Below are 24,589 nucleotides of genomic sequence, written 5' to 3' on the forward strand. Positions count from 1 at the left end.
GTTGTATTTGTACTCAGTTGTATGTAGCATGTGTATTCTATTTTTATCCTATCATTCTATTCTATTCTATTGGGTACAGTTGTGTACAGTTTCTTATTCTATTCCAGGGTTCTCTCATGTTTGCTATGTAACTGCACTGTCCACTTCCTGCTGTAACAAAACAAATTTCCCACATGTGGGACTAATAAAGATGCTCTTATCGTTACTGTATAACCACAGGTTCACTTCACATTTGGTAGAATATAAAAGGACAAAGCTGGACAATTGTCATCACATTTCTCATTAGTTGCTGTTAGCACAAGCACACAAAGAAAGCAGAGCTTTAGCTTTAGCTCCCTACATCACTTTTAAGCCTGGATGTTGAGGCTTTTGCTTCCTCTCAGCTGTGATGACATCTCTGTCTGCTCCATCTCACCCAACATCATCCATCTGACCTGATGCTACCTGACAAACTAAAGATAAAATATTAAATTCATTTTGCATCACTTACATTTAAAACATATTTAAGGTGGATTTCTTAAAAGGGAAGGGACTGACCTGACTGTTGTGTCGAGACAGGTGTGAAGGGAGTTAAATCCAGTCTTATACTACGGACGTGTTTGGTTTTGGTCTGTAATACGTTGAGTTTATTATCTATAAGTTAACATAGCAAATCCTCCATCCAGAGGCTAAAGTGATATCAGAGCTAGACTACTTTAAGTGAAAACAGATGATCGTCTGAGCCTTAAATGAAATAAGGTTAAAAAGAAATGCTGCTATCGACAGTGTGAGGCAGTGAGCTCTGTTATACCATATTTTTTAATTTTCTTTATTATTATTATATTATAGTGTTATTACCTTCCTGTTACTTCATAATAGAACGACAGTTAATGGTAAAAGTCTTGAATAGTTTTGAATTTATTTTTCCATGATCACATTTCATTCAATCACTCGTGGACTTGTGTGAATGTTACATGTGTTATTTTCACCCGTGGATTTACAGACACTGTGTGAACAGTTTTCATTTTATCCAAAGTTTTACTTGATGTCCAACTGATAAAATCACTGACAGACAACAGAAGCAGGAGCTCAGAGAGAAATTCAATTCAACTTTATTCATAAAGAGACAAATCACAACGTTTGGTTTTATTTTACAGAAACTTCAAACTAAACCAAATTCAGGACGTGTATTAAACCTGCAGCTGATCCCTGTCTGCTGTTCGCTACCTTTGATTTCTGTTACCAGCATCATCTCAGGTTCCCCAGGTTCACTGACAACGCTGAAACCACCAGCGGGAGACTAAGAGTGCTGATTTAAAAAGATTCAGACATTTTATTTTGCTGCAGCTCAACATGAGGCTGGATCCTGATTCTTTGTTGTTTTTGTTTTCTCTACATCAAGAAAACAGCAGCAACAAGAAGCACAGCAGGAACTGACAGGCTGACCTTCAGTCCAACAGATCCTCCTGTGTGACCTGCAGGTGAGAAACAGGTGTGAGGTGTCAGGTAGGTGATGATGAAGAACAGAACAGAATCCATTTGCTCTTCAAACTGCTGTCAGACATTATCTGCTGCACTCTGATCACATGACTCAGACCAGCTGCTTTCTACAAAGTCTGATCAACAACCAGGAAGCAGCTTCACCTCTGATCACACACACACTCAACTCTACTCACTCACCTGGAGGAACAACTGTCAGGTTGGTGCTGTTGATTAGAGTCACAGGTCCTCTCACTCGCTGGACAACATGACACATGTATGTTCCAGCATCATTAACCGTCACATCCTTCAGAATCAAAGACACGTCTCCATCCTTCATCTGTCTGTCCTGCAGATCCACCCGGTTCTTAAAAGATGGATGCTGGTCGTCTGGATAAAACTGCTCATCCTTGTACAAAAACACATATTCATCTCCCAGGTCAGCTCTGCTCCACTTTACAACTATGATGTTGTTGTTTGGAGCTCGACATGTCAGAGTGGCGTTCTGTCCAGACTCAGCTGTGATGGTTTTGGGGCCTGAAAGAGGAAACAACACAGAGCAGAGAGGTTAAAGGTCAAAGTACAACTGCTCATTTCTGCAGCAGCCAATCAGAGTCACTTGTGACAAAAATGTCAAGAAGCTGTTGTATTATTAACTGCAATAGCCGGTCGCATGACAGCCACGGGAAGCCGACGGGTAAAGAGATCTTTTTTTTATCGGATTACGTCGTTGAAGAGAAAGTTTTTTAAGCCATGTTTCCGAAGTAAGAGCCGACGGATGGTCTGGATATACCAAATATAACGTCCCAGAACACTCCAGCTCACATGTTAGTCTGCTCCAAGCATTCCCACAAAGGTCAGAGTTTTGTTGTAGTTAATGCCTCATTTTTCTTAACATAATTGGTGATATAGGTTACAAGCAAGTCTGGCGCTGAACAGAAATTGTGGCGCTATGCTCCTTTATTTATTGTGCATAAATAGTGAATTGTCCTGACACAATATTGCGTTTCGCTTCTGTTATTATGGTACATTGACAAAAACATACTTTTATTCACAGGAGAAAACAGTTGTTTTGTATCACTAATTGTCCAGTACGATTACAGCATACAATATTATTGTCACTGCTACATTTCTGTAATGAACCAGAAATTATTTCCACTACTAATTAATTACCGTTGAGCTCAAAGGTTATATTAATAAACGGTTAACGAATGTGTATTTATGACGACGATTTGTGAGACTGGTAAACTTACCTTTGTTCGTACGATGGTCTTTACTTTCTACACGGTGCATTTCAAGGTCCTGCACCCATCCGTCGGTAAACTGTACCTGGGCTTGTTGCAGTGACCTGAAGTTACTAAACTTCATGAGTGTATGTGTAACCCAGTGTTAATTTGGTTATCTAGTGGGAGGGGCTATGAGCTCACGTGGCTTGTAGCTGTGCCAGAGAGCAAGCTGGGGTGAGCTAGCGGGGAATATCGCCTTCTGCAGTAGCCTTGAAAAGGACTATTGTTCGTTCTCCTGCCAGGTAAAAATCTGTTTCGTATGTATATTATACTATTCCATGTGTTATCATGTGTTTGCTATGATGTGATGTGTAGTAATGGTTATTAAGGTGCTAATCGCTAATCGAGGCTAAGCTAGCAAGCTCGACAATTAGCCGCCATGCTAAGCGGACGTTGGTAGCCAAGTTCGTATGTCACTATAGGGTTATAAGCTCACGTGGCTTGTAGCTGTGCCAGAGAGCAAGCTGGGGTGAGCTAGCGGGGAATATCGCCTTCTGCAGTAGCCTTGAAAAGGACTATTGTTCGTTCTCCTGCCAGACGCTTCGCTGCTGTGCTGCCTTACTGCTGTGCTGCCTCGCTGCTGTGCTGCCTTACTACTGTGCTGCCTTACTGGTGCCATTAAAGGACAAGCGGCCGCCATCCCTTCATCCATCCGGACCTTGATTATTTGGACCGAAGTACTCACACACACGCCCGCACTCAGTGCCATACACTCTCTTTATTTTGCTGGCCAGCTAATACCATTTGTTTTTTTTTGTTTTGTTTTCATTCACAAAGACTATCCAAAGACATTTTGGTTATTGTCAAATAGACACTCTTTGATTACGGACTGAGGAGGTTGTGGTGTTACAACCCCAGGACTGAGAAAAAAGACTCTTTACATAATATATTCACTTGTCTCCTGGTTAGGAAAAGTGACTATTGATGGAAATATTTTTTCTTCTTCTTGTCTTTGTTTACATTGTATCCCAGAGAGGTTTTAAGTTGTTCAGGTTGAAACATTTGCACTTAAAGTCGGTTAAGTTTCCTTTGATATATCAGTGTCAAGCTGATGTTTAAGAGGGTATGTTAAGGACAGATGTGCTCCAGTCCATCAATCCTTTAAAGTGCTGGATACCGATGGTAAATTGCCATCAGACCCTAAATAAATTGTCCTCTGCTGTTATCCATATTGCTTCACTCATTCTTTGGTGAGTAGACGTATTGGTTACATATGCACTCACTCCAAGAACCGTATGATTATAAATATGAGCGTGGTGAAAGTTGGGCAGCACGCTGACGTCTTTTGTCCACTCTGTGTGCTCGTAAGGGTCTGACCCTTTCACTCCTTTGATTTTTTCCTCGTATCTTTTCTTTGTCTTTTCGTCGAGCCTGTCTTTGTAGGGACCGGCATTGTTCTCCTTTTGTTTTGTACATTCCTTTTTTGTGCAGCAAAGAAAAAACAAGAAGGTATTGGAACCGGAGAATGAACGTTTTGCGGTGCAGCGGTACTTGGTTTGTTTTGCCACTAGTTCCCGGCATGCAATGCGCGAAAATCACGTGATTGCTAAACAAGGGGGAGGGTGCATCCGGCCTCCTCGGCTGTAATTGGTCCAGCCCAGAGTCGATCATGACCAATTGGCCAATCCAACACCTTTCATTACATATACCCTTCCTAAAAAAATAAAAAAAATTAAAAAAAATCCATCGGCCCATAAAAACAAAAAATCGCCAGCGGCCCACCGGGCAAATGCCCGGTATGCCCGATGGCCAGTCCAGCTATGCATCACTGTCACAACAGCATTTGTTTTCATTCAAAGGCTTTATGGCTTTAATACCTGGTGGGCCGGTCTGTAGTCAAAATGCCCGATTTTTTGTCCCAGTCCAGCCCTGCAGCTTAATACTGGCAGTGTCACCATGCCACCTGACTGTATTTCATCATCAGCCAGTGTTGTTCTTTATCAATATTACCAAAGTTTACCATAAGGCAGCATAGAAAGTATTTACTTGCTTTCAGGTTTTATTCAAATGTTAGTCTTTTCAGTTGTTTCTCCACTTTTTTCCTGTTTCAAAATCAAACACCAGTTTGTGAGAAGATTATCTTCTTTTTTTATTAGGCAGATAAAGTTTTGCATTGGCATTGGCTAATTTGTCAATTGTTTGTTACAGATGTTCGTATTTTAATATTCAAAAATGATTTTGCCCAAAACATATGTGCACTACATGTCAGTAAAAATACTATGCAAATATTGATGTCCTTGACTGCTGAATAAACACTGACTGATTTTATCTCTTGTACTTTATCAACGCAGTATCTAAAAACTTTGCACCGTAGTGGTTAAAATCTCATTCTAATAAGAGTTAAAAGCGCATTCGGTTATTAGGTTTACAGGGTTATTGAATTATGGTTAACGGTTGGTAGAATTGTTTTTAACATTATCTGCCAATTACATCTGCCACCCTTCTCCAAATCTGTGCCCCTACCTGGCCCCCCCAACAAAAATTTTCTAGACACGCCACTGTCTACAACCACCTGCTCTTTCATGTCTGTCACTTCATCGAAAATTACAAGATGACATTTTGCCTGCTGGACTGCTTTCATATCACTGACAGACACACTGCAGAAATCTTGGTAGAGGAGCTATTAAGAGTGGCAAGTACAGGACAAAGTGCTGTGTGAGTGATAATGCTGCAAACATCACCAAACCAATTCTGAAGTGGACCCACCACCCATGTCTGGCTCATACATTAAACCTAATGAAGGTGGTGAAAACAACCGTGGAAAGGGTAATTTTGAAGTTTATCCACAGAAGCACAGTAGCTGCAGAGAGGCTGAAGTCCACACAGCGGCAGACAGAGTTGCCTGAACTGAGGCCCAAACAAGAATGTGCCACCAGGTGGAACCCAACATTTCATATGTTGAAACACATTCTTGAAACAAACTATGTCTTCATCTCTACCCCGGCCCTGATCAATGCACCTGTTGATACGTTGAGTCAAGAGAAATGGGAGCTGAGGTCTGCACCATCCTGCAACCATAGGAGGTGACCGTGGAGATAAATGCAGACAGGTAGCTAGGACAGTTGTTTTTTCTCTACTACTATTCAGTCACTAATAGCGAAAACAACATATATGATTGACAAAACTAAATTGCAAAAAGCTGTACGCCACATAATAATAAAGAAAATAACAAATTCTAAAAGTTGCAGTTTTCTCTCCTTCAGCTGTGTCACAGCCTCCAAAGTGCTCCTGCTTTGCAAAGGTCTTCAGTGAGCAACAGCCCAACACCAACTGGCAGTAACCGTGCAGAAAGTGAAGGAAGTGGTTGCAGCTCTTTGTTCATGGGCCGGAAATTTCTGTGTGTGGAGTTCAACACCGTCCACTCAGAAGCTGCATCACTGGATGGTAGCTTTAAAAAGCTTGCATTCAGTGACAACAGAGCTGTTTACAAGGCACTTCAGAGAATAACTGCAGCAGCAAAGTGCACTCCCACCCAGCTCCACCATTACAGGGCCAAGTGAAGGAGGAGCCACAGACGTCTGCTGTGTGGAGCCTCTTTGATGAAAGAGCTACAGGAGATGCTGCAAAGAGAAATACTACAGCTGATGTTATGATGGAGATGAAATGTTATCTTGAGGAGCCCCTCATCCAACAAGGAGAAGGCCCACAGAGCTGGTGGGAGGCCAAGGCCACAGTCTTTCCCTACCTGTTGAAGGTGATGGAGGGGAAACTGTGCATTGTGGCAACATCTGTTCCTTTGGAGGGTCTTCTCAAAAACTGGGCAGATACTAAGGAGAAACCACATCAGCCCATCCAAGCTGAGGCAGCTGGTTTTTCTGAATGTCAACCTGCTCTGAGGACAAACTGTTTGGCTGCTGAGTTTGGTTCTGTTCTGTGGATTTGTTTACAGTGGGGCTTTTTGTGTTGAATTAAACTTAAAGGTTTGAGTAAAATATTAAACAACAGTAAGAATGCCTGCTTTTGTAACAGAACAAAAACACAAAATTAGGCAATTATAAGGCTTTTCATAAAAACACTACATGCAAAAGGGTTTGTCAGCACACAAAGCATTCACATTTGCCAAGTAAAGCTAAAGTATGAGGCTACAGAGGATAATAACTTAAGAGACATTTGGGAGCCACGAGACGTGCAAGATAATCCAGAGCTTAGATCTAAATAAGGAAGTCTTAACTCAGTAATGGAGAATATCCTCACACATTAAGAAGCACCGAGGGAGGGAAGTCCTTCATTACTCTGTCAGTCAGGTAGGTGATCAGTGAAGAACAGCACAGAATCTATGTACCTGCATGTTCAGCTCAATTTGTGGATGCAATTGTGATAGATTGATTATTTGTTGAAGTTCATAATGGAGTAAAAAGTTGTGGTTAAAAGTTACCCAATATATTATTCAATTTATTTCAAATATGTAAATGTATAAACAAGGGTAAAAGAAGTCCCATTAAGAGACGTAATGTAACACAGGCTAAAATAGTTAAAAGAGTTCATGACTATGTTCAACCGGATAATAATCCTTAATGTGACTACAACCTGTGTAAAATGCAATCTGTGATCCACTTGTCGAGCCTGGGGAATAATCCATGTGATTTAGTGATCATGATTGATTAGTTATGCCTGCCGTTGCCAGAAGGGGGAGCTCAGATGCCTCATTCGCAATGAAGCTGCTGAAAGAGAAGCATCGTGTCTGAGCGTCGTCATTGACTTATCCCCTTTTCAGCCCCTTTTCAGGGTGTAACATTTTGGAGGCACCGCTGGGATGAATGTGATGAGGGCCCGCTGTCCCAGATAGACGCCCCAGTCATCATTCAACCTCTCACATCAAATACCACGGTGGGAGATACAGTGTGCTGGTTTCGACAGTTACGCAGAGGGGCCTGCATGCAACCTGAGGTTAACTACTGGTGCCAGGGAAGCTGCACTGACTCTTCTGCAAAGAGGTCTTACATCACACTAATCTTTTCCACAAGTCACAGACTGAAATGGAGTCTTCAGGGCTAGAGGACCTGAAGTTAGAAGTTGCTGGTGCATTGTATACAGTGACAAGAGACATTTTGATCGAAGTTTGTGATTTCCTAAATATTGCTGGTTCAAAACTTGAAAGGGTATCGGGTAAAAGTTGTTCCTCTCTCATTTCCTATATAATACAGCACTTAGAAAGAGAGGAGCTGGGTGAGCTTGAAGATGAGGGAATGTCTGAGCTACTGATTTTGAAAGACAAAATTTTTGAGTTGCAACAGGCTGCTCAGAACGGTACATCGGGACACAAAACCTCAGATACTAACCAGACAGATGAGGTGCAGGAACAGGTTGGTGAGGCCTCAGTAGAAGAACAACTGATAAAGGAAATAGAGACGCTTCAGTTGGCTCTTGCATTATCACGACAGAACAAGGCGAAGCAACCTAGTACAGTCAAACTGTCGATGAGTGTGGGGGACAATAGTGCTAAACAAACCACTCCACCTTTTCTGACACTACCGTGGGGCAGAGAATTCAAAATATCAGGTCAGATTGGTGAGCCCGGCCAAAAGGATAAACTAACTTTCTCCAGCCTAGCTCATCAGATTGAACAAGGCATCAGCAAAGGAGTCCCTGAAATAGAAATAGTTGATGCAGTAATTAGGGCAATAGCACCAGGCTTACAATTGCGTAGCTACCTAGAGGGCAAAACCAACCTTACATTGCCTACCCTGAGGAGGATTCTAAGGTCCCACTACCAAGAACGAGGTGCAACAGAACTTTACAAAAAACTCACGTCAGAGGTCCAAAGCATTAAAGAAACCCCACAAACTTTCTTAATCCGTGTCCTAGACTTAAGACAGAAAATTCTGTTTGCATCGCAAGAAGCTGAATCTGGCTTAAGATATGATCCTGTGCTTGTACAGAGCATGTTCCTTCATACAGTTCTGACAGGCCTGCAAAATGATAACATTAAGAGTGACCTCCAGCCCTATCTACAGGAAACCGCAACCAGTGATGAGCTCCTCCTTGAGAAACTCAATGTTGCCTGTGCAAATGAAGCAGAGAGACAAAATAAAAAGAAGTTACTCTCCCAGCAGCGGCCAACCACTGTGCATTCACTTCAGTCTGACACCCCTGCAGATAAAAAAGGGAAAAACCTAAAACCTGAATCCATCAGCAAAGCTCAGCCTGACCTACTAAATGAACTTAAATAAATCCGTTCTGACATGGCATTATTGAAAAATCTTGGAGCTGAAGTCGCACAAATCAAAGAAATAATTCAACAGCCTAGTCCGGCACAAACACAGTATTCTGCCTCACTTGCAGCACCAGAATGTGTTCCCTTTTCTCATCTTGAGCATCTGCCACAAAACTACTGGCCTCCTGTGGGACCTGGACGGAGAGGTGATACAGCCCAGTATCAACAGAGGTTTGCACCACAACGTCAATATCCTGCTGTAAACCGAGCACGCCTAAGGAAATGCTTTGGCTGCCAGCAAAGTGGGACTGAGTACTGCAACCATAGCTATCGATGTGGTAGTAGTGAACACTTTCTTGCAGGCTGCAGGGCGAAACTAACTAGACCAGACAAAGATCAACCTTTAAACGGACAGTGGTTGCCCCCACGGGACAGGGAGTAACCAATAATAGTGTAACGTCCCAACAGCTTTGCTCTTACTGTGGTGTTCTGGGAAAATTCAAAAGACTCAGAAGGTGTGCATCTTGTAAAAAAACCACTTATTGTTCTAAGATGTGCCAAGCTGAGCACTGGCCCAGACACAGAAAACAATGCAACAAACACTCTCAGCCTCAAGTAAATCAGCACACGCACCCAAAGGCAAGTGTTATTCACCCCAGAAGGGTGGACAGCCAGTCCCATCTTGTTGCTCTTGTTGGGAAACAGTGTATAGTTGACTGTTATATACAAGGCCACCAAATTCAAGCCTTATGGGATACAGGCTCCCAAGTGTGTATTGTTGATGAAGAGTGGAAAAAGAAGTATTTACCACATGAGAAATTAAGAGATGTTTCTCAGTTACTTGATGCACCTGACGATTTAAAAATCTCAGCTGCTAATGGTCAAAACATCCCTTACAAGGGTTTCATTGAAGTCATTTTTGGTCTAGCTGCTGAGGGAGCAAACCCTAAAGAACTTGTAGTCCCCATGTTAGTGATGAAAGGCGGAAGTCTTTCGCAGCCCATTCTAGGCTTTAATGTCATTGAGCAAATACTGAAAACTAGTACTATAGAGCAAATGGATGCTGAAAGAACTGAGCAGCTGCACGAGGCATTAAGAGGGGCTTTCCCTTGCCTTAAAAGAGAAAATGTCACAACCTTTATTGATTTAGTGACTGCTAAACAATCACATGATTTTGTTGTGAGAACAACAAAAGAGAAAGTCATTGTACCCAAACACACTTCTGTTCAGATCGACTGTAAGGTGCAGACCCGCCCGCTGAAGAAAGACACTACACTTCTCTTTGAGCCTGACATAAACCCTCAGTGGGCTGGAGGTCTGGAGTTTTGTGAGACACTAGTAGAACTCAGAAGGGGGGTCCCCCCCTATATTGTTCTTGATGTGCAAAATCCCACTGATCACGATATTGAGCTGTCAGGAAAAACTGTTGTGGGCACCTTAGAGCAAATTCAAGCTGTGTACCCAGCGACGGTTTTAGAGAAATCTGACCAGTGCTCCCCATTATTGGTGAATCAAGTGAATGCAGAGAGTGAGCAAATTCCTGACACCTCATGGGACCCACCAATTGACCTTACGCACCTGAGTGAATCTGAAAGGGGGGTGGTACAAAAGATGCTCCGTGAGGAATGCTCTTCCTTCCTTCCTTCCTTCCTTCCTTCCTTCCAAAGCAGATGATGATATTGGATGTATCGACAAGTTGAAACTGAAGATATCATTGAAGGATATGGATCCTGTAGCACGCACTTACCTGTCGGTACCAAAGCCGCTATACAAAGAGATGAAAGAGTATCTGCACAACCTTATTGCCCAAGGATGGGTCAAGAAATCCAACTCATCTTATGCCTCACCAGTTGTCTGCGTGAGAAAGAAGGACGGCAGCTTACGTCTCTGTATAGATTACAGAGAACTAAACAAAAAGACTCATCCAGACAGACAACCAATCCCTCGAGTGCAGGACATTCTCGACAGTCTTGGTGGCAACTCATGGTTTTCATTGTTAGACCAAGGCAAGGCCTACCATCAGGGCTTTATGGATGAAGGCAGCCGACCTTTAACTGCTTCTGTGACACCATGGGGCCTGTACGAATGGATAAGGATTCCATTCGGGCTGATGAATGCACCTGCAGCCTTCCAACGCTGCATGGAAGAGTGTCTGGAAGAGGTGCGAGACAACATCTGTGTACCCTACCTTGATGACACTCTAGTGTACAGTCATTCATTTGATGACCATATCAATCATGTCAGAAAAGTGCTTCAACTACTGAGGAAGTATGGAATCAAGCTTAAACCCAGTAAATGTGAATTATTCAAACACGAGGTTCGCTATCTAGGGAGAATTGTTTCAGCCGAAGGTAGCAAAATTGATCCAGCTGACACCAATGCAGTGACAGCCTTGAAGGACAGGAGACCAAGCAATGTGGGAGAGCTGCGAACTGTCTTGGGTTTGTTAAGTTACTATAGGCAGTACATACGGGACTTCTCCCGTATTGCAGGTCCACTGTATAGCTTGTTGAAGGGCACAACAGAAGATAACAATGCATCCCAAAACCAGACAAACACAAAACAAGTCACAAGAAAGAGTAAAGGGGTTCCATCACACAAGTCAATTGTGTGGACTGAAGAACATCAGCGCATATTGGAACGACTAATAGACTGCCTAGTTGAGCCACCAGTCCTCGGGTTCCCAGATTTTTCTAAACCATTCATCCTCCATACCGATGCCTCAGCTCAAGGCCTCGGAGCAGTTCTATACCAACAACAAGATAATAAACTCCGTGTGATTGCTTATGGCTCCCGGACATTGACTGCAGCTGAACGAAACTAACTGGAGTTTCTCGCACTGAAGTGGGCCGTCACAGAGAAATTCAGAGATCATCTTTATTATGCGCCTACTTTCACTGTGTTCACTGACAATAACCCCCTCACCTACATCCTTTCAAGTGCCAAGCTAAATGCAACTGGATGTAGATGGGTGGCAGAGCTTGCAGACTTCCATTTCACCATCCGATATCGCCCAGGTAGAGAGAATGTGGATGCTGACAGTCTTTCAAGAATGCCTGTTGAGATAGAGGAAATGATGGAACAGTGTACAGAGGAAGTGGGTTCAGATTGTGTGGCAGCAATAACCCAAGTTGTGGAGACTCCAGATTTCAACTCACCAATGGTCTGCCCCATACTCACCCGTCTCCAGTGTACATCAGTGAGTGAAGAACCACACAACCAATTTTCGGTTACAGAGATCAAACAAGCACAGCAAGACGATGGAAATATTGGCCCAATAATGCAGTGCAAAATGAGGAATGAAAAGCCAACAAGGCATGAACTTAATACACTAACTGCCCAAAGCAAGTGTCTCCATGTTTATTTTGTGTGAAGGGACAAATGCCTATTAGTATTTTTATATGAATATTTTGTTTATTTTCTGTACATTTCAATTTAATGATCTAAGTTTGTTTATTGATTCATAAGCTGTTTTTGTAAATTCTTACATCCAATTTAATCTGTAACTTATAGAAAAGGAAAGGAAACAGTCTTGAGATATATTGTCTTACAACTAACAGAGACTGTACATCGTTGTTAAGATGTTTAATACTTTTGTATGTATGTTTATATTTCTGAATCATTCGCAATGAAGCTGCTGAAAGAGAAGCATCGTGTCTGAGCGTCGTCATTGACTTATCCCCTTTTCAGCCCCTTTTCAGGGTGTAACACAATAAGAAGTAAAGTGAGAGTGATCAGCTTACCAGTGACTGTGATATTAACCAGGTTACTGATGACACCATTACTGGACTCACACCAGTAAACTCCGGTGTCGTGAGGCACCAGCATAGTGATTGAACATGATTGATCATGTTTCTTTTTCACCCTCCCATCTCCACACTCAGCCCTCTGCAGTTTGCTTGTGTTTCTCCTCACAGTCCAATCAGAAGAGCTTTGGTCCTCCTCACAGATTAGAGTAACAACATCTCCCTCAGAGAAATCAGAGCTGTTGGGACTCACGATCAGACGAGCTGTGAGGAAGAAGAGAGGTTGGATATCACTCACGACTGAACTTCTGGGACCGCTCCGCCCCCTGGTGGCCTGATTTGATAGTGAAAAATTATTTTCTACCAGGCTGATGTAATAAAGCTGTGGAATCAGGACTGAGGTTTCGGGCATTTCCCCTCGGCTATTTGCACAGAGAAGAGCAAACATCTGAAGAGGCACAAGCTCCAACATTTTAGTAATATGAAGAACAACTTTGTTGCTTGACCAGCACGTTGTGGCCTGCAGCCTTCATAGGTTTAAGGTTTAAAAACATTTTTAGGATTATTTGGTTCAGTGGAAATTACTGCTACTGACAGTGAAAACATTTGCAGACCTCATAGTTTTCAGAGGATGAGCATTTGTTCGAGGGTCCACTTTCTGCCAGCTCTTCATTTCTGTGTATGCACAGGATTCTCTCCCTTTCCTCTCCTTTCACTGGTGGGTGAGAGGAAGTGGGCAAATTCCACAAATGTCATTTAAAGATTAAACGACTCACTACATGTTAGCTAGATAACACACATGTCTTAAAGACATAAAGACCTGGATGATAACTTTCTGCTTCTTAATTCAGATCAAACTGAGGTTATTGTACTCGGCCCTGAAAATCTTAGTAATGTCGTATCTAAGCAGATTCTTACTCTGGATGGCATTACCTTGGCCTCCAGTAACACTGTGATGAACCTTGGAGTAATTTTTGACCAGGACATGTCCTTCAACGCACATATTAAACAAATATGTAAGACTGCTTTCTTCCATTTGTGCAACATCTCTAAAATTAGAAATATCCTGTCTCAGAGTGACGCTGAAAAACTAGTTCATGCATTTATTACTTCCAGGCTGGACGACTGTAATTCATTATTATCAGGGAACTTTCTTTTCAACTTATTTATTTTCACTTCCTGTTTGTTTACACTATATACCACTAATACACGAGAGAGGTGACCAGACACAATGTGTCAAAAGTGATCATTGATTTATGACAGTGGAAGTAATAAAAATGTATGACAGTCAAAATAAATTATGACATATCATAAAACTATTATATTTTATAACTGTTTGAGATATGTACAGTAATTAAAATTATGTATGGAACAATAATTCATAATGGTGTGCTTTTGTCATTTTAAGCAAAAATAATAAATAAATAAATAAAAATAATCTTACTTTTAAGACAAAATGTGTTTGTTTTTTTTTTCTCTTTTTAAGACACTTGTGTTTGTGTGTGTGAGTATATGAGAAAACGATAATATTTGTAATTAAACCGGTGATTTTTGTGATAACACAGGGCAGTGATGATGGGGGAGCTGGAGGCTGCATGCCCTGTTGGAAGGCTTTGATTCGTTTTATTTGCGTTTGTTTAACAGGAATTAAATAATCACAATAAAAGTGAAACTTACAGTGAGGAACATAAGTATTTGAACTCCCAGCAATTTTGCAAGTTCTCCCACTTAGAAATCATGGTAGGCACACATTGTAGATGCATTCCCACTGTGATAGACAGCTTTGAAGAAACAATTCTGGAAATCACATTGTATGGCTTTTAAAGAATGTATTTGTGTAGCACTGCTGCAATACAAATATAGCAGCAGTGCTACACAAATGCTATATACAGTGAGGACAATAAGTATTTGATCACCCTGTGATTTTGCAACTTCTCTTACTTAGAGATCATGGAGGGGTCTACAATTTTCAGCATAGGTGCATTTCCACAGTGAGAGACAGAATCTAAAAAGAAAAATCTGGAAATCACATTGCATGATTTCTGAACAATTTATCTGTGAATTACTGTGTCAAATAAGTATTTGATCACTTGAGTCAAAACATTTAAATATTTGGTACAGAAGCCTTTGTTAACAATTACAGAGGTCAAACGGTTCCTGTAGTTCTTCACCAGGTTTGCACACACTGCAGGAGGGATTTTGGCCCACTCCTCCATACAGATCTTCTCTAGATCTGTCAGGTTTCAGAGCTGTCACTGAGAAACGCGGAGTTTCAGCTCCCTCCAAAGATTTTCTATTGGATTTAGGTCATTTAGATTTAGGAGCATTTGGACAGACAGTGATATTAATTTTGTTTGCAAACAAACAAGAATCTTCAGGGTGTACGTCAGATGTCTTAAATGAGGAAGACTTTAATGCTTTACATTAAGGAGGAGGAGAAATTGATGTTTTCTGAAAAATATAAAGTGAAATATTTCTCTTGTCAGCGATGAAGTAGGTGGTGGTCGGCCCTTAGTCCACGGCTGGGCGCAACCTGAAAAAGTTACATGAGCCCTCCACCCACAGTAGGTGCCGTAGCAGTTGGGTGCAATGTGTGCTGGGCGGCAGCCAGGGGCGAAGACCCTGGCGGACCAGTCCCTTGCTACAGAGACTAGCGACTGGGACGAGGCATGTCGCATCTCTGGTGGGAACGGAACCTGAGCTAGTGCATGAGGTTGAAAAGTACCTGCTGGGGGTTAGCATAACCTTCTTTTAAAAAGAAGTGTAGAGTTGGGAGGGGGGCATGGGGGTGCTGAGAGGCAGTGCTTCGTTTAACATCTCTGAGCTTTCCCAATCACAACTATCTCTACTGAATTTTGGCTCCGTCTAAACAGTTCTTTGAATTTTGTGGCTTTTTCGCTCATCATTTTTAACCACTCCTGTGTAGGGATTCAGAGCACCGTATGAAACAGGGCTGCTGATGAACTCGTCTGCATTAGCGCTGTCCTCTGTAATCTGATGGAGACTCTGCAGTCCCATTTGCACAAGGCAGCACTTCTATTTCCCAGGGCCATAGGTTATAACTCTTTTAATTAGATTTAGAGGCTGATGTTGATCTTCCTCTTTCACAGAGGGATAGTGAGTCTGTGTAAGTGGATTTCTCATCCTGGTGTCTCCATGCTGACGTGTCTCTTGCAGGCTTCTGTGCAGCTTGCAGGTGACGATTAGACTCAGAACTGCCCAATCAGATGCAGTCAATGTGATCCTTGTCACTAACAGCCCAAAAACTTCACTGACTTTTAGCTGGTAAAAACAGAGCTCAGTAGCTCAGTAATTAAATGCATAACCCCAGACTCTGGAGGAATTTCATTGCTCCTCCAGAGTTTCTTCATCAGGTCTCTGCACTCTACATATTAGCATCTGATGCCTCTTGGGTGTCACTGCAGACACCCTGTAGCATCTGACAGCTGTCTGACTGAACACGGAGAGGTTATAGGATCTCATGGTCATGTTAATGGAAAAAAGGTTCTTGTTTTTTCTCAGCTGATTTCTCAAATGAATTTTCAGGCTATTTTATTGTGCTGTTTATTTGGGCTCTATCTGCACCTCTAACCCGTAACACCTCAGAAGGCAATAAACGGCTGATTAGTGTTTCTAATCGGCTGTGCCCCCCGCTGTCTGATTGGTAAATGTTAGGGGTAGGGCAACCTCAAGGAGGAGCCCCACCTCATGGCTCAAACTGTCAGCTAAGGGTGTTGGGCTTTAGCTGAAATTCAGGCAGTCGAGAGCTTCTGGTTTCTCACCGTTGGCTGACTTTGGGAGAGGAGGAGCCGTTTCACATGGATCAGGTTAAAGTCAGCGTCATCCCCGTTGTCACTGCCCTGTGTGGTCACCGGTTTAAATACAAATAACCTTTTTGATATCATTTTCTAATACACTCACAAACACACACACACACACACCCTGTCTTAAAAAGTTAACATTTTTGGTCATCTCTCTTACATGTCATTCATCCCCCACAGTGTTTTCCTCACCCCCAGCTGGTCACTGCAGATGGCTGTCCCTCCCTTAACCTGGTTCTGTTGCAGGTTTCTTAATGTTATAAAGGAGTTTTCTTTACCCACTGTCACCAGTGTTTACTTATAGATGATTGTGTGATTGTCAGAAATTTCTCCTGAAAGCTATGGGGCCGTTATCCTGCATTTCTCATGAAATGAAACGAGTGACATCTTTGAGCTGCATCAAAGCTGGACCAGCAGTACAGTTTTGCACTATTAAATCGTAATTATATTCATACAGTCCTTTTGTTGCATTGAAATTTCATAAGTTTCAAAGTTTGACAGAAGAAAGTTACTGACCTTGATATCCTGTGCAGCTCAGCAGTAAAGTGGGAACTGAAAGGAGGCAACAGTCACGTTATTTAGATTTTTCACACTTGGAAAAAGCAGAAGTTCTGAACTTCCACAACACTACCACCCACTCTTTTCTCTTCACTCTTTCTCTGTGAGACTGTTGCTGATCTACTTCAGATCATCAATCCCATCCTAATATTAAAGCTAAATGATTCATACTCACCTGGTCTCAGGGGACCCATTTATGGTCAGGGTTACTTTCATCCACTTGCTTTCTTTCTTTTTTTTTTTTTTTTTTTAAATCTATCAATGTGTACATCTAGGTCCTGCTCTCCTAAGGTTTTCCACTGGTGAATGCCAGAAATAGGCCACAAAAAATACAGTACAGTAAAAATACAGTAAAATGTATGAAGGTGAAGGAATTTTCCGTATTAGTCATTTACAGGTATTTTTCTGTATTTTTCAACTACTGCAATGCATTGTGGGAAAAAGAACCCGAAAAGGAGGGAAAAGTAAGAGCAAGAGCAGCCATTAGGCTTCTTTTAGGCTTCATCTGGATTTTGGAGTTGGAGAAACTGCCTTCAAATTTCTGTGGTAAATATTAAAACTCATACTTTCTTTTATTAAAATAAAATTTTTCAAAAGAATCATCTTTTTTATTTAGAAAGAATTGTTAATTGTTATTTGTTAACTGCTTCACGCTGTCTCCAGATAAGTCAGGCATATTTTGCTGACTCATTTTTAAAATAATCGTTGTTTAAGTTTAACATGACTTAAGCTTTCCATTTTAGTTAATGTTAAAATCATTTTTGCTAAGATACCACCAGTATTGCCCTCCAGTGGCAGGCAGTTTTCATAAATACTATAGTTAGCTGTCTGCGTCTCTCTGGGTATTACACAGCTGTGACAGCTAAGGTCAGCGATGTAGGTAACTGGGAAAAGTGAAAAACTTCATGGTTCTACTAATGTATAGAGAGGAAGAAATTATTTTAGGACTCTAATAAGTAATATAATAATACCTATGTTTTACAGCTGGCTCTACTGTACACTTTAAAGGGTTTCAGGCAAATTTACACTAACCCTAATTTAAGTCTCAGAACTTCCTGGCTGACGCTAACAAATGCTAATGTTAGCCTCTGATTTGGGACTTTAGCTAGCTGACCAGCATAGATTAATTTGGTGGTTAACAGACTGTAGTGGTAATATTATTTAGTTTCACCTCAGCACATTTACAATTATGTCTATTTTATATGCCTTGTGGGGGATGGTGACATACTATAAACTGTAATGTCTATATCAAGCTTTTAGCCTTATATAAGCAGAGACATTTGTGTCTTTCTTAAAAATTCAGATCCTTAGATTATTTGAGAAGCCATCACTAATTGAAGCACTCTAAACCCTGCAGAGGAAAATTTTTACTTATTTCACATGTGATCACACATTTTGGTTTTCCAGGGCAGAGCAATGAAAAGGAAAGTGAAAACGAGTGAAAAAAATGATGAAGATACAAGCTGGTGATGATCCAGAGCAGCTGCTCTCAGGAAATGAGAAAAAACCTGATCACCTTCTCTACAGAAACAAGGTGAGTTTAATGTTGTGGTTGATTTAGTTTTTCAAGGTATGTATGTTTCTTTAATTACAAACTGCTTATGTTGATACAGAATGCTGTTATGTGTATACAGCTCTACATGTATTATAATCCTCTGTAGGGCTGTTTGATATGATAGATATCGGATGATGAAATGAAAACATCTATCGTTTCATATTATATGCTATTTTTTGTTTCGTGATGTCACAAAATACACTGTTATGGCAATATTTTTTCATCATTAGATGGTCACCATGTGGATGCATGCACAGAAAATAGCAGCATGACCAGTAAACTTCCAGGCTGGACGACTGTAATTCATTATTATCAGGATGTCTTAAAAACTCACTGAAAAACCTTCGGTTAATCCAAAATGCTGAAGCAAGAGTCCTGACAGGGACTACAAAGAGAGAGCATATTTCTCCTGTATTGGCTTCCCTTCATTGGCTTCCTGTTAAATCCAGAATTGAATTCAAAATCCTGCTTCTTGCCTACAAGGTCTTAAATAATCAGGCCCCATCTTATCTTAATGACCTTGTAGTACTCTAAGGAGCTTGCAAAGAAAAGCGTCTGGACTTCTTTGAGTTGCTTGAAGACGTTTCACCTCTCATCCGAGAAGCTTCTTCAGTTCTAAGGTCAATTGGTGGGGAGTCACAGATTTAAACCTAGTGGGAGTATCCCCCCAAAGAGGGACAAAGGACCCCCTGATGATCCTCTAATCACATGAGCCAAAGTGTGAAAGCAGGTGTGGGTCCCAATCAGCCAGGATTTCTGGTGAGCTCATTGTGAAACCTGGCCCCACCCTATCATGCGAATTCCTGAGGTCAGATGGCCCAGGGTGTGAGTGGGCGTTAAGGCGTCTGGGAATTGATCTCAAAACTGGATTATAGATGGCAGACAGTTGGTGTCTTAAACCACCACCTCTGTTCAAAGATGGTCGCTCACAGTGGACATAGATGCTTCTTTCAGTCCTCTTTCAAACCATCTGTCCTCTCTGTCCAAAATGTGAACGTTGGCATCCTCGGAAGAGTGTCCTTTATCCTTAAGATGCAGATGGACAGCTGAGTCTTGTCCTGTGGAGGTGGCTCTTCTGTGTTGTGCCATGTGCTTGTGAAGTGGCTGTTTGGTCTCTCCAATGTAGAGGTCTGGGCATTCCTCGCTGCACTGTACAGCATACACCACATTGTTAAGTTTGTGTTTAGGAGTTTTGTCTTTCGGGTGAACCAGTTTTTGTCTGAGCGTGTTGCTGGGTCTGAAATACACCGGGATGTCGTGCTTGGAGAAAACTCTCCTGAGTTTCTCTGATACACCGGCTACATAGGGGATGACAATGTTGTTGCGTCTGTCCTTCTTATCCTCCCTCGCTGGTGTCTGATCTTCTTTTCTGTGCATTTTTGCTGACTTTATAAACGCACAATTAGGATAGCCATAAAGACCTGGATGGCCGCTAACTTTCTGCTTCTTAATTCAGATAAAACTGAGGTTATTGTACTCGGCCCTGAAAAGCTTAGAAATATGGTATCTAACCAGATTCTTACTCTGGATGGCATTACCTTGGCCTCCAGTAACGCTGTGAGGAACCTTGGAGTCATTTTTGACCAGGACATGTCCTTCAATGCACATATTAAACAAATATGTAAGACTGCTTTCTTCCATTTGCGCAACATCTCTAAAATTAGAAATATCCTGTCTCAGAGTGACGCTGAAAAACTAGTTCATGCATTTATTACTTCCAGGCTGGACTACTGTAATTCATTATTATCAGGATGTCCAAAAAACTCACTGAAAAGCCTTCAGCTAATCCAAAATGCTGCAGCAAGAGTCCTGACAGGGACTAGAAAGAGAGAGCAGATTTCTCCTGTTTTGGCTTCCCTTCATTGGCTTCCTGTTAAATCCAGAATTGAATTCAAAATCCTGCTCCTCACATACAAGGTCTTAAATAATCAGGCCCCATCTTATCTTAATGACCTTGTAGTACCATATCACCCTATTAGAGCACTTCGCTCTCGCTCTGCAAGCCTACTTGTTGTTCCTAGAGTATTTAAAAGTAGAATGGGAGGCAGAGCCTTCAGTTTTCAGGCCCCTCTTCTGTGGAACCAGCTTCCAGTTTGGATTCAGGAGACAGACACTATCTCTACTTTTAAGATTAGGCTTAAAACTTTCCTTTTTGCTAAAGCATATAGTTAGGGCTGGACCAGGTGACCCTGAATCCTCCCTTAATTATGCTGCAATAGACGTAGGCTGCCGGGGAGTTTTTCCTTTCCAGTCACCTTTCTCACTCACTATGTATTAATAGACCTCTCTGCATTGAATCATATCTGTTATTAACCTCTGTCTCTCTTCCACAGCATGTCTTTATCTTGTCTTCCTTCTCTCACCCCAACCGGTCGCAGCAGATGGCCCCGCCCCTCCCTGAGCCTGGTTCTGCCGGAGGTTTCTTCCTGTTAAAAGGGAGTTTTTCCTTCCCACTGTTGCCAAAGTGCTTGCTCATAGGGGTCATATGATTGTTGGGTTTTTCTCTGTATGTATTATTGTACGATCTACTGTACAATATAAAGTGCCTTGAGGTGACTGTTGTTTTGATCTGGTGCTATATAAATAAAATTGAATTGAATTAAAGATGAGGCAGAACCAGGTAGCTTCAAACAGAAGGACCTCTGTAGCATGGACATGGTTTGGTTCTGAAAAGTTTGACACAAACCAGAAAACTGTACTGCGCAAATTATGCTGCAAACTGTTCCCCACCACAGATTCAAACACGACAAACCTCTTCTACCACCTATGCAAGAATCACATGAAAGAGTCTGGAGAGAGTTTATGAATGAGAAGCAAAAAAGAGTCGTCAGGTGATCAAAATAAACCTTAGACTAAAACATTAGAACAGGTTTTTCTCCGCAGCACACCATGTAATAAATACAAAGAAAATGGCGGCTGTTACAACTTATGTCTAAAAATATACAGTTTCGTGCATCAGTCAAAACACTCAACTCCAGGTACACAACGCCCAGCTGAAAACACTTTACACAGGTCGAGTTGCCCGAGATTCACAGAGTTTAAAGAAAATGCACTATCTGGTGATATTTAATCTCCAGAGACCCAGGAAAAAATGTGTTTTGAATTTGATTTTTTTTTTCATATAAATCAAGTATTGGGTTGGTAAAAAACACATTGCAAAAACAATTTTCTTTTTAACTAATTTTATTAACATTTTACAACATGTGCACTTCAGTGCACAACGGGAGTTCATTGATCACGAATGTGAAACTAACAAAATTCAAGAGCTATTTAAGAAAATTAAATGCTCCACGGAACTCTTTGTAAGAAGGATATTAAAACATATTTAAATGACAATATCATAAAAAAGTAGATCACGGGTCAACTTCATTGACACTTTCCCAAATTTCAGGAACACCTTCTTTATATCTGTTCAGTTTTATTCATGTAGCACCACTTAAACAGTCAACAAATCTTGACTCAAAGTACAGTAAGTATTGTAAGCTTTGTGACCCTTCAAAAATGTTCACACCAATGTGAGTTGCATTTCAGTACTCAAAGTGAGTGGCTATAACTGACTACGTGTGTACTGTATCATGAGTGGACAGACATGGATGTAAACCACACCTTAACTGTTTGGCTGAGGCAAAACTACCACGAGGCAGTGATTCTAACTTAATATTCTGGATATTATTAAATGTGAACATATCGTTAAATATTAAATTTTTTGTTTGTCAGGTAGCCACTTGAATGAATTTAAATAAACACATTTACATGAAGGTAACCTGGTTTCAAGGAAATAAAAATGCTCAAATTTGAAAGTTTGTGCATTATTTTGTCTGTGTATTAGCTGTTTAGTCATTTTATGATGAGATGGATGCTGTCATCATATTTTAGTATAGTTTTTGAGTTGAGAGAATAAAATAATATTTAACATTAATTGTACCAATGTTGTTGTGTGCTAAGCACTACATTTAATGAACTACAGTGAAAAGATGTGCCTGTAAATGGTAATATAAAAAGAACTTTCAATTTTTCTATTACGGAAAATATCAGTTAATGATACAGAAAATATGCTGTGAATAAACCGAATTTTCCGTTTTATAACTGAAGGAAATGTCCATAAATAATAGAGAGTACACTGTAAATCGACAGAATTTTCTGTTTTATCATTTACAGAAAGGTCCGTCAACTTCCGTAAAAAAACAGAAAATTTACTGGCAAAAAAATTACCAGAAAATTTTCAGTTTTTCTACAGATTTTTTTTTTTTTTACAGTAATCTTCGTCACTACCTTGTGGAGATTAACAGGTCAAAGTTCTTTTGAAACTGGAAACATTGCTGCTATCAAAAGAGTCTTAGGGCGGAAGATGTGTTTGAACTTCCTTCTCCCTAGGACTAGTTGAGAGGGAAACATTTATTCATTTATCCATTTATATAATTAAAGCATCCATTCAGTGCAGATACAATTCTTTGTTTTCTTATCATGAAGTTGACTTAAAGGAAAATCATGTTTTGAAAACTCTTCAACATTAATTTATTTATTTTAGACAAAGAAAAGTCAAAACATCACTGAACAATTTTAGAAATACTGCTGGTACTGAAGCTTCAGACCAGCTAAAGCTGGGCAGACACTGTGCAATTTTTTTTTCAGTCAAGTTATTCAGCTCCTGCTCAAACTGTACGACTGAATCGCAGGGGTTAGAAGTTCATACGTCAAGATGCAGGGTCTCACACTATACGGCCCGATCCTCTGATGCGACCTGAGTGCTCACACTGTGCATCCAAATTTTAGCTTGTTAACATAAAGTGGTAGAAGTTCTACAAGTTCTGCCTTCATTGTTTGTGTCCAGATCACATGCTGCACTGCCATGCTGATTCATCTTTTTCACTTCTGCTTCTGTGTTACATGCGCAGTGTGAGACGTTGCGTTAAATCGGCTTGTGGCCTCGCATCAACAGTGTAATACCCTCACAAGTGGCAACCAGGATTTCAAACAGGTTTGATTTTCTTGTGAACATACGATCTCTAATCGGGAGCTGGTCGTGAGGTGTTAATTGCTTCTCAGTACCCCATGTATACTACACAATGCACAACACATGATTAAGGCGGAACTCGGGCTCATCCCCAAAATGGTCGCACAACTGAAAAATCATCTCAAAATGGGCCAAAAATCGCACAGGGTATGCCCAGCTTAAGCTGGAGAAGACAACAGAACTGCAGCCATGTTTTCTGTTAAAATGTTTAAGGTAATTATTACGTCTTGTACATACAGATAAAGGAACATATTGTACTTACAGAGAAGTGACAGCAGATGTATTTCCTTCATGGTTTTTCTTGGTAATGGTATCGAAACCTCAGCTCAGCTTTAAAGCCCTTCTCTTTCCTGTGACAGACTCCGTTGTGGTTTCATCATATTTCCTGGTTTTTTCCTTTGTTTGGTGGCAGTAAAAAATGATAAAAAAAAAAAACAGAGAATAGAAAACAATAATACAAATATATGAAAATGTTTATGATGCACTCGCTGATGGGGAAAATAGCGTGAAGGAAACAGCCTGAAGTTTCTATTTAGATCAGAAAGATTCTGTACTAATTGTTTTTACTTTTTAAAACTATTTGTCCTAAAATTCTCACGCCTGCGGCAGCAGTCATGTGGCGTAGGTCACTGGACTGTCCTCTTCTTGTGTTTAGATGTTGCACTGTCACGTGACGTGACTTAGACACTTTGAGGGTTGTTAAGTTGTTTACATAATATTTATATTTGCACCAGTTGTTGTTTTTGTTGTTGAGAATTTTAATTGTAATGTATGTATTATAGTTTCTCAACAGCATTTGTTTGTTTTAATTTGTTTACTGGCTTGCGTCCACTTTAAGATTTTTCGTTAAAAAAAAAAAAAAAAAAAAGATAACTAAACCACCACGGCAGATCCGATGGTATTTTCATCCTTCGCAGCATCATTTATTCTTACAATAATCACACGGTTTCTGTAACAGTACATTCAACAGCTGCAGCTCTCCAGCTGCCAGCCATAC

General features: G+C 40.9%; 1 protein-coding gene across 1 annotated transcript; it reads right to left on the minus strand.

Moving 5' to 3' along the window:
- Window positions 1-1,068: 1,068 nt before the first annotated feature.
- Window positions 1,069-23,954, minus strand: LOC147333951 (uncharacterized). The gene is made up of 5 exons (XM_086286682.1): window positions 23,855-23,954; window positions 16,982-17,017; window positions 12,642-12,908; window positions 1,660-1,995; window positions 1,069-1,454 (listed from the first exon to the last, which is right to left on the minus strand). The coding sequence occupies exons 1-5, from the start codon at window positions 23,883-23,885 to the stop codon at window positions 1,372-1,374; spliced, it is 753 nt and encodes a 250-aa protein (XP_086142808.1). The 5' UTR covers window positions 23,886-23,954; the 3' UTR covers window positions 1,069-1,371.
- Window positions 23,955-24,589: the final 635 nt, after the last annotated feature.

The sequence above is a fragment of the Aulonocara sp. 'chitande type north' Nkhata Bay genome, linkage group LG3 (assembly GCF_057382095.1).
Source record: "Aulonocara sp. 'chitande type north' Nkhata Bay isolate Kocher_YH1m ecotype deep benthic linkage group LG3, A_spYH_male_GT1.1, whole genome shotgun sequence".
Taxonomy (NCBI): domain Eukaryota; kingdom Metazoa; phylum Chordata; class Actinopteri; order Cichliformes; family Cichlidae; genus Aulonocara; species Aulonocara sp. 'chitande type north' Nkhata Bay.

Bases quoted from the DNA above. Each gene is read 5' to 3' on its own strand.
- LOC147333951 (XM_086286682.1), bottom strand. From the start codon at position 23,885: ATGAAGGAAATACATCTGCTGTCACTTCTCT. The intron at 17,018-23,854 runs GTAAGTACAATA...GCCTCCTTTCAG, and splicing joins ACATCTGCTGTCACTTCTCT to TTCCCACTTTACTGCTGAGC. The intron at 1,996-12,641 runs GTAAGCTGATCA...TTCCTCTTTCAG, and splicing joins GGTTAATATCACAGTCACTG to GCCCCAAAACCATCACAGCT.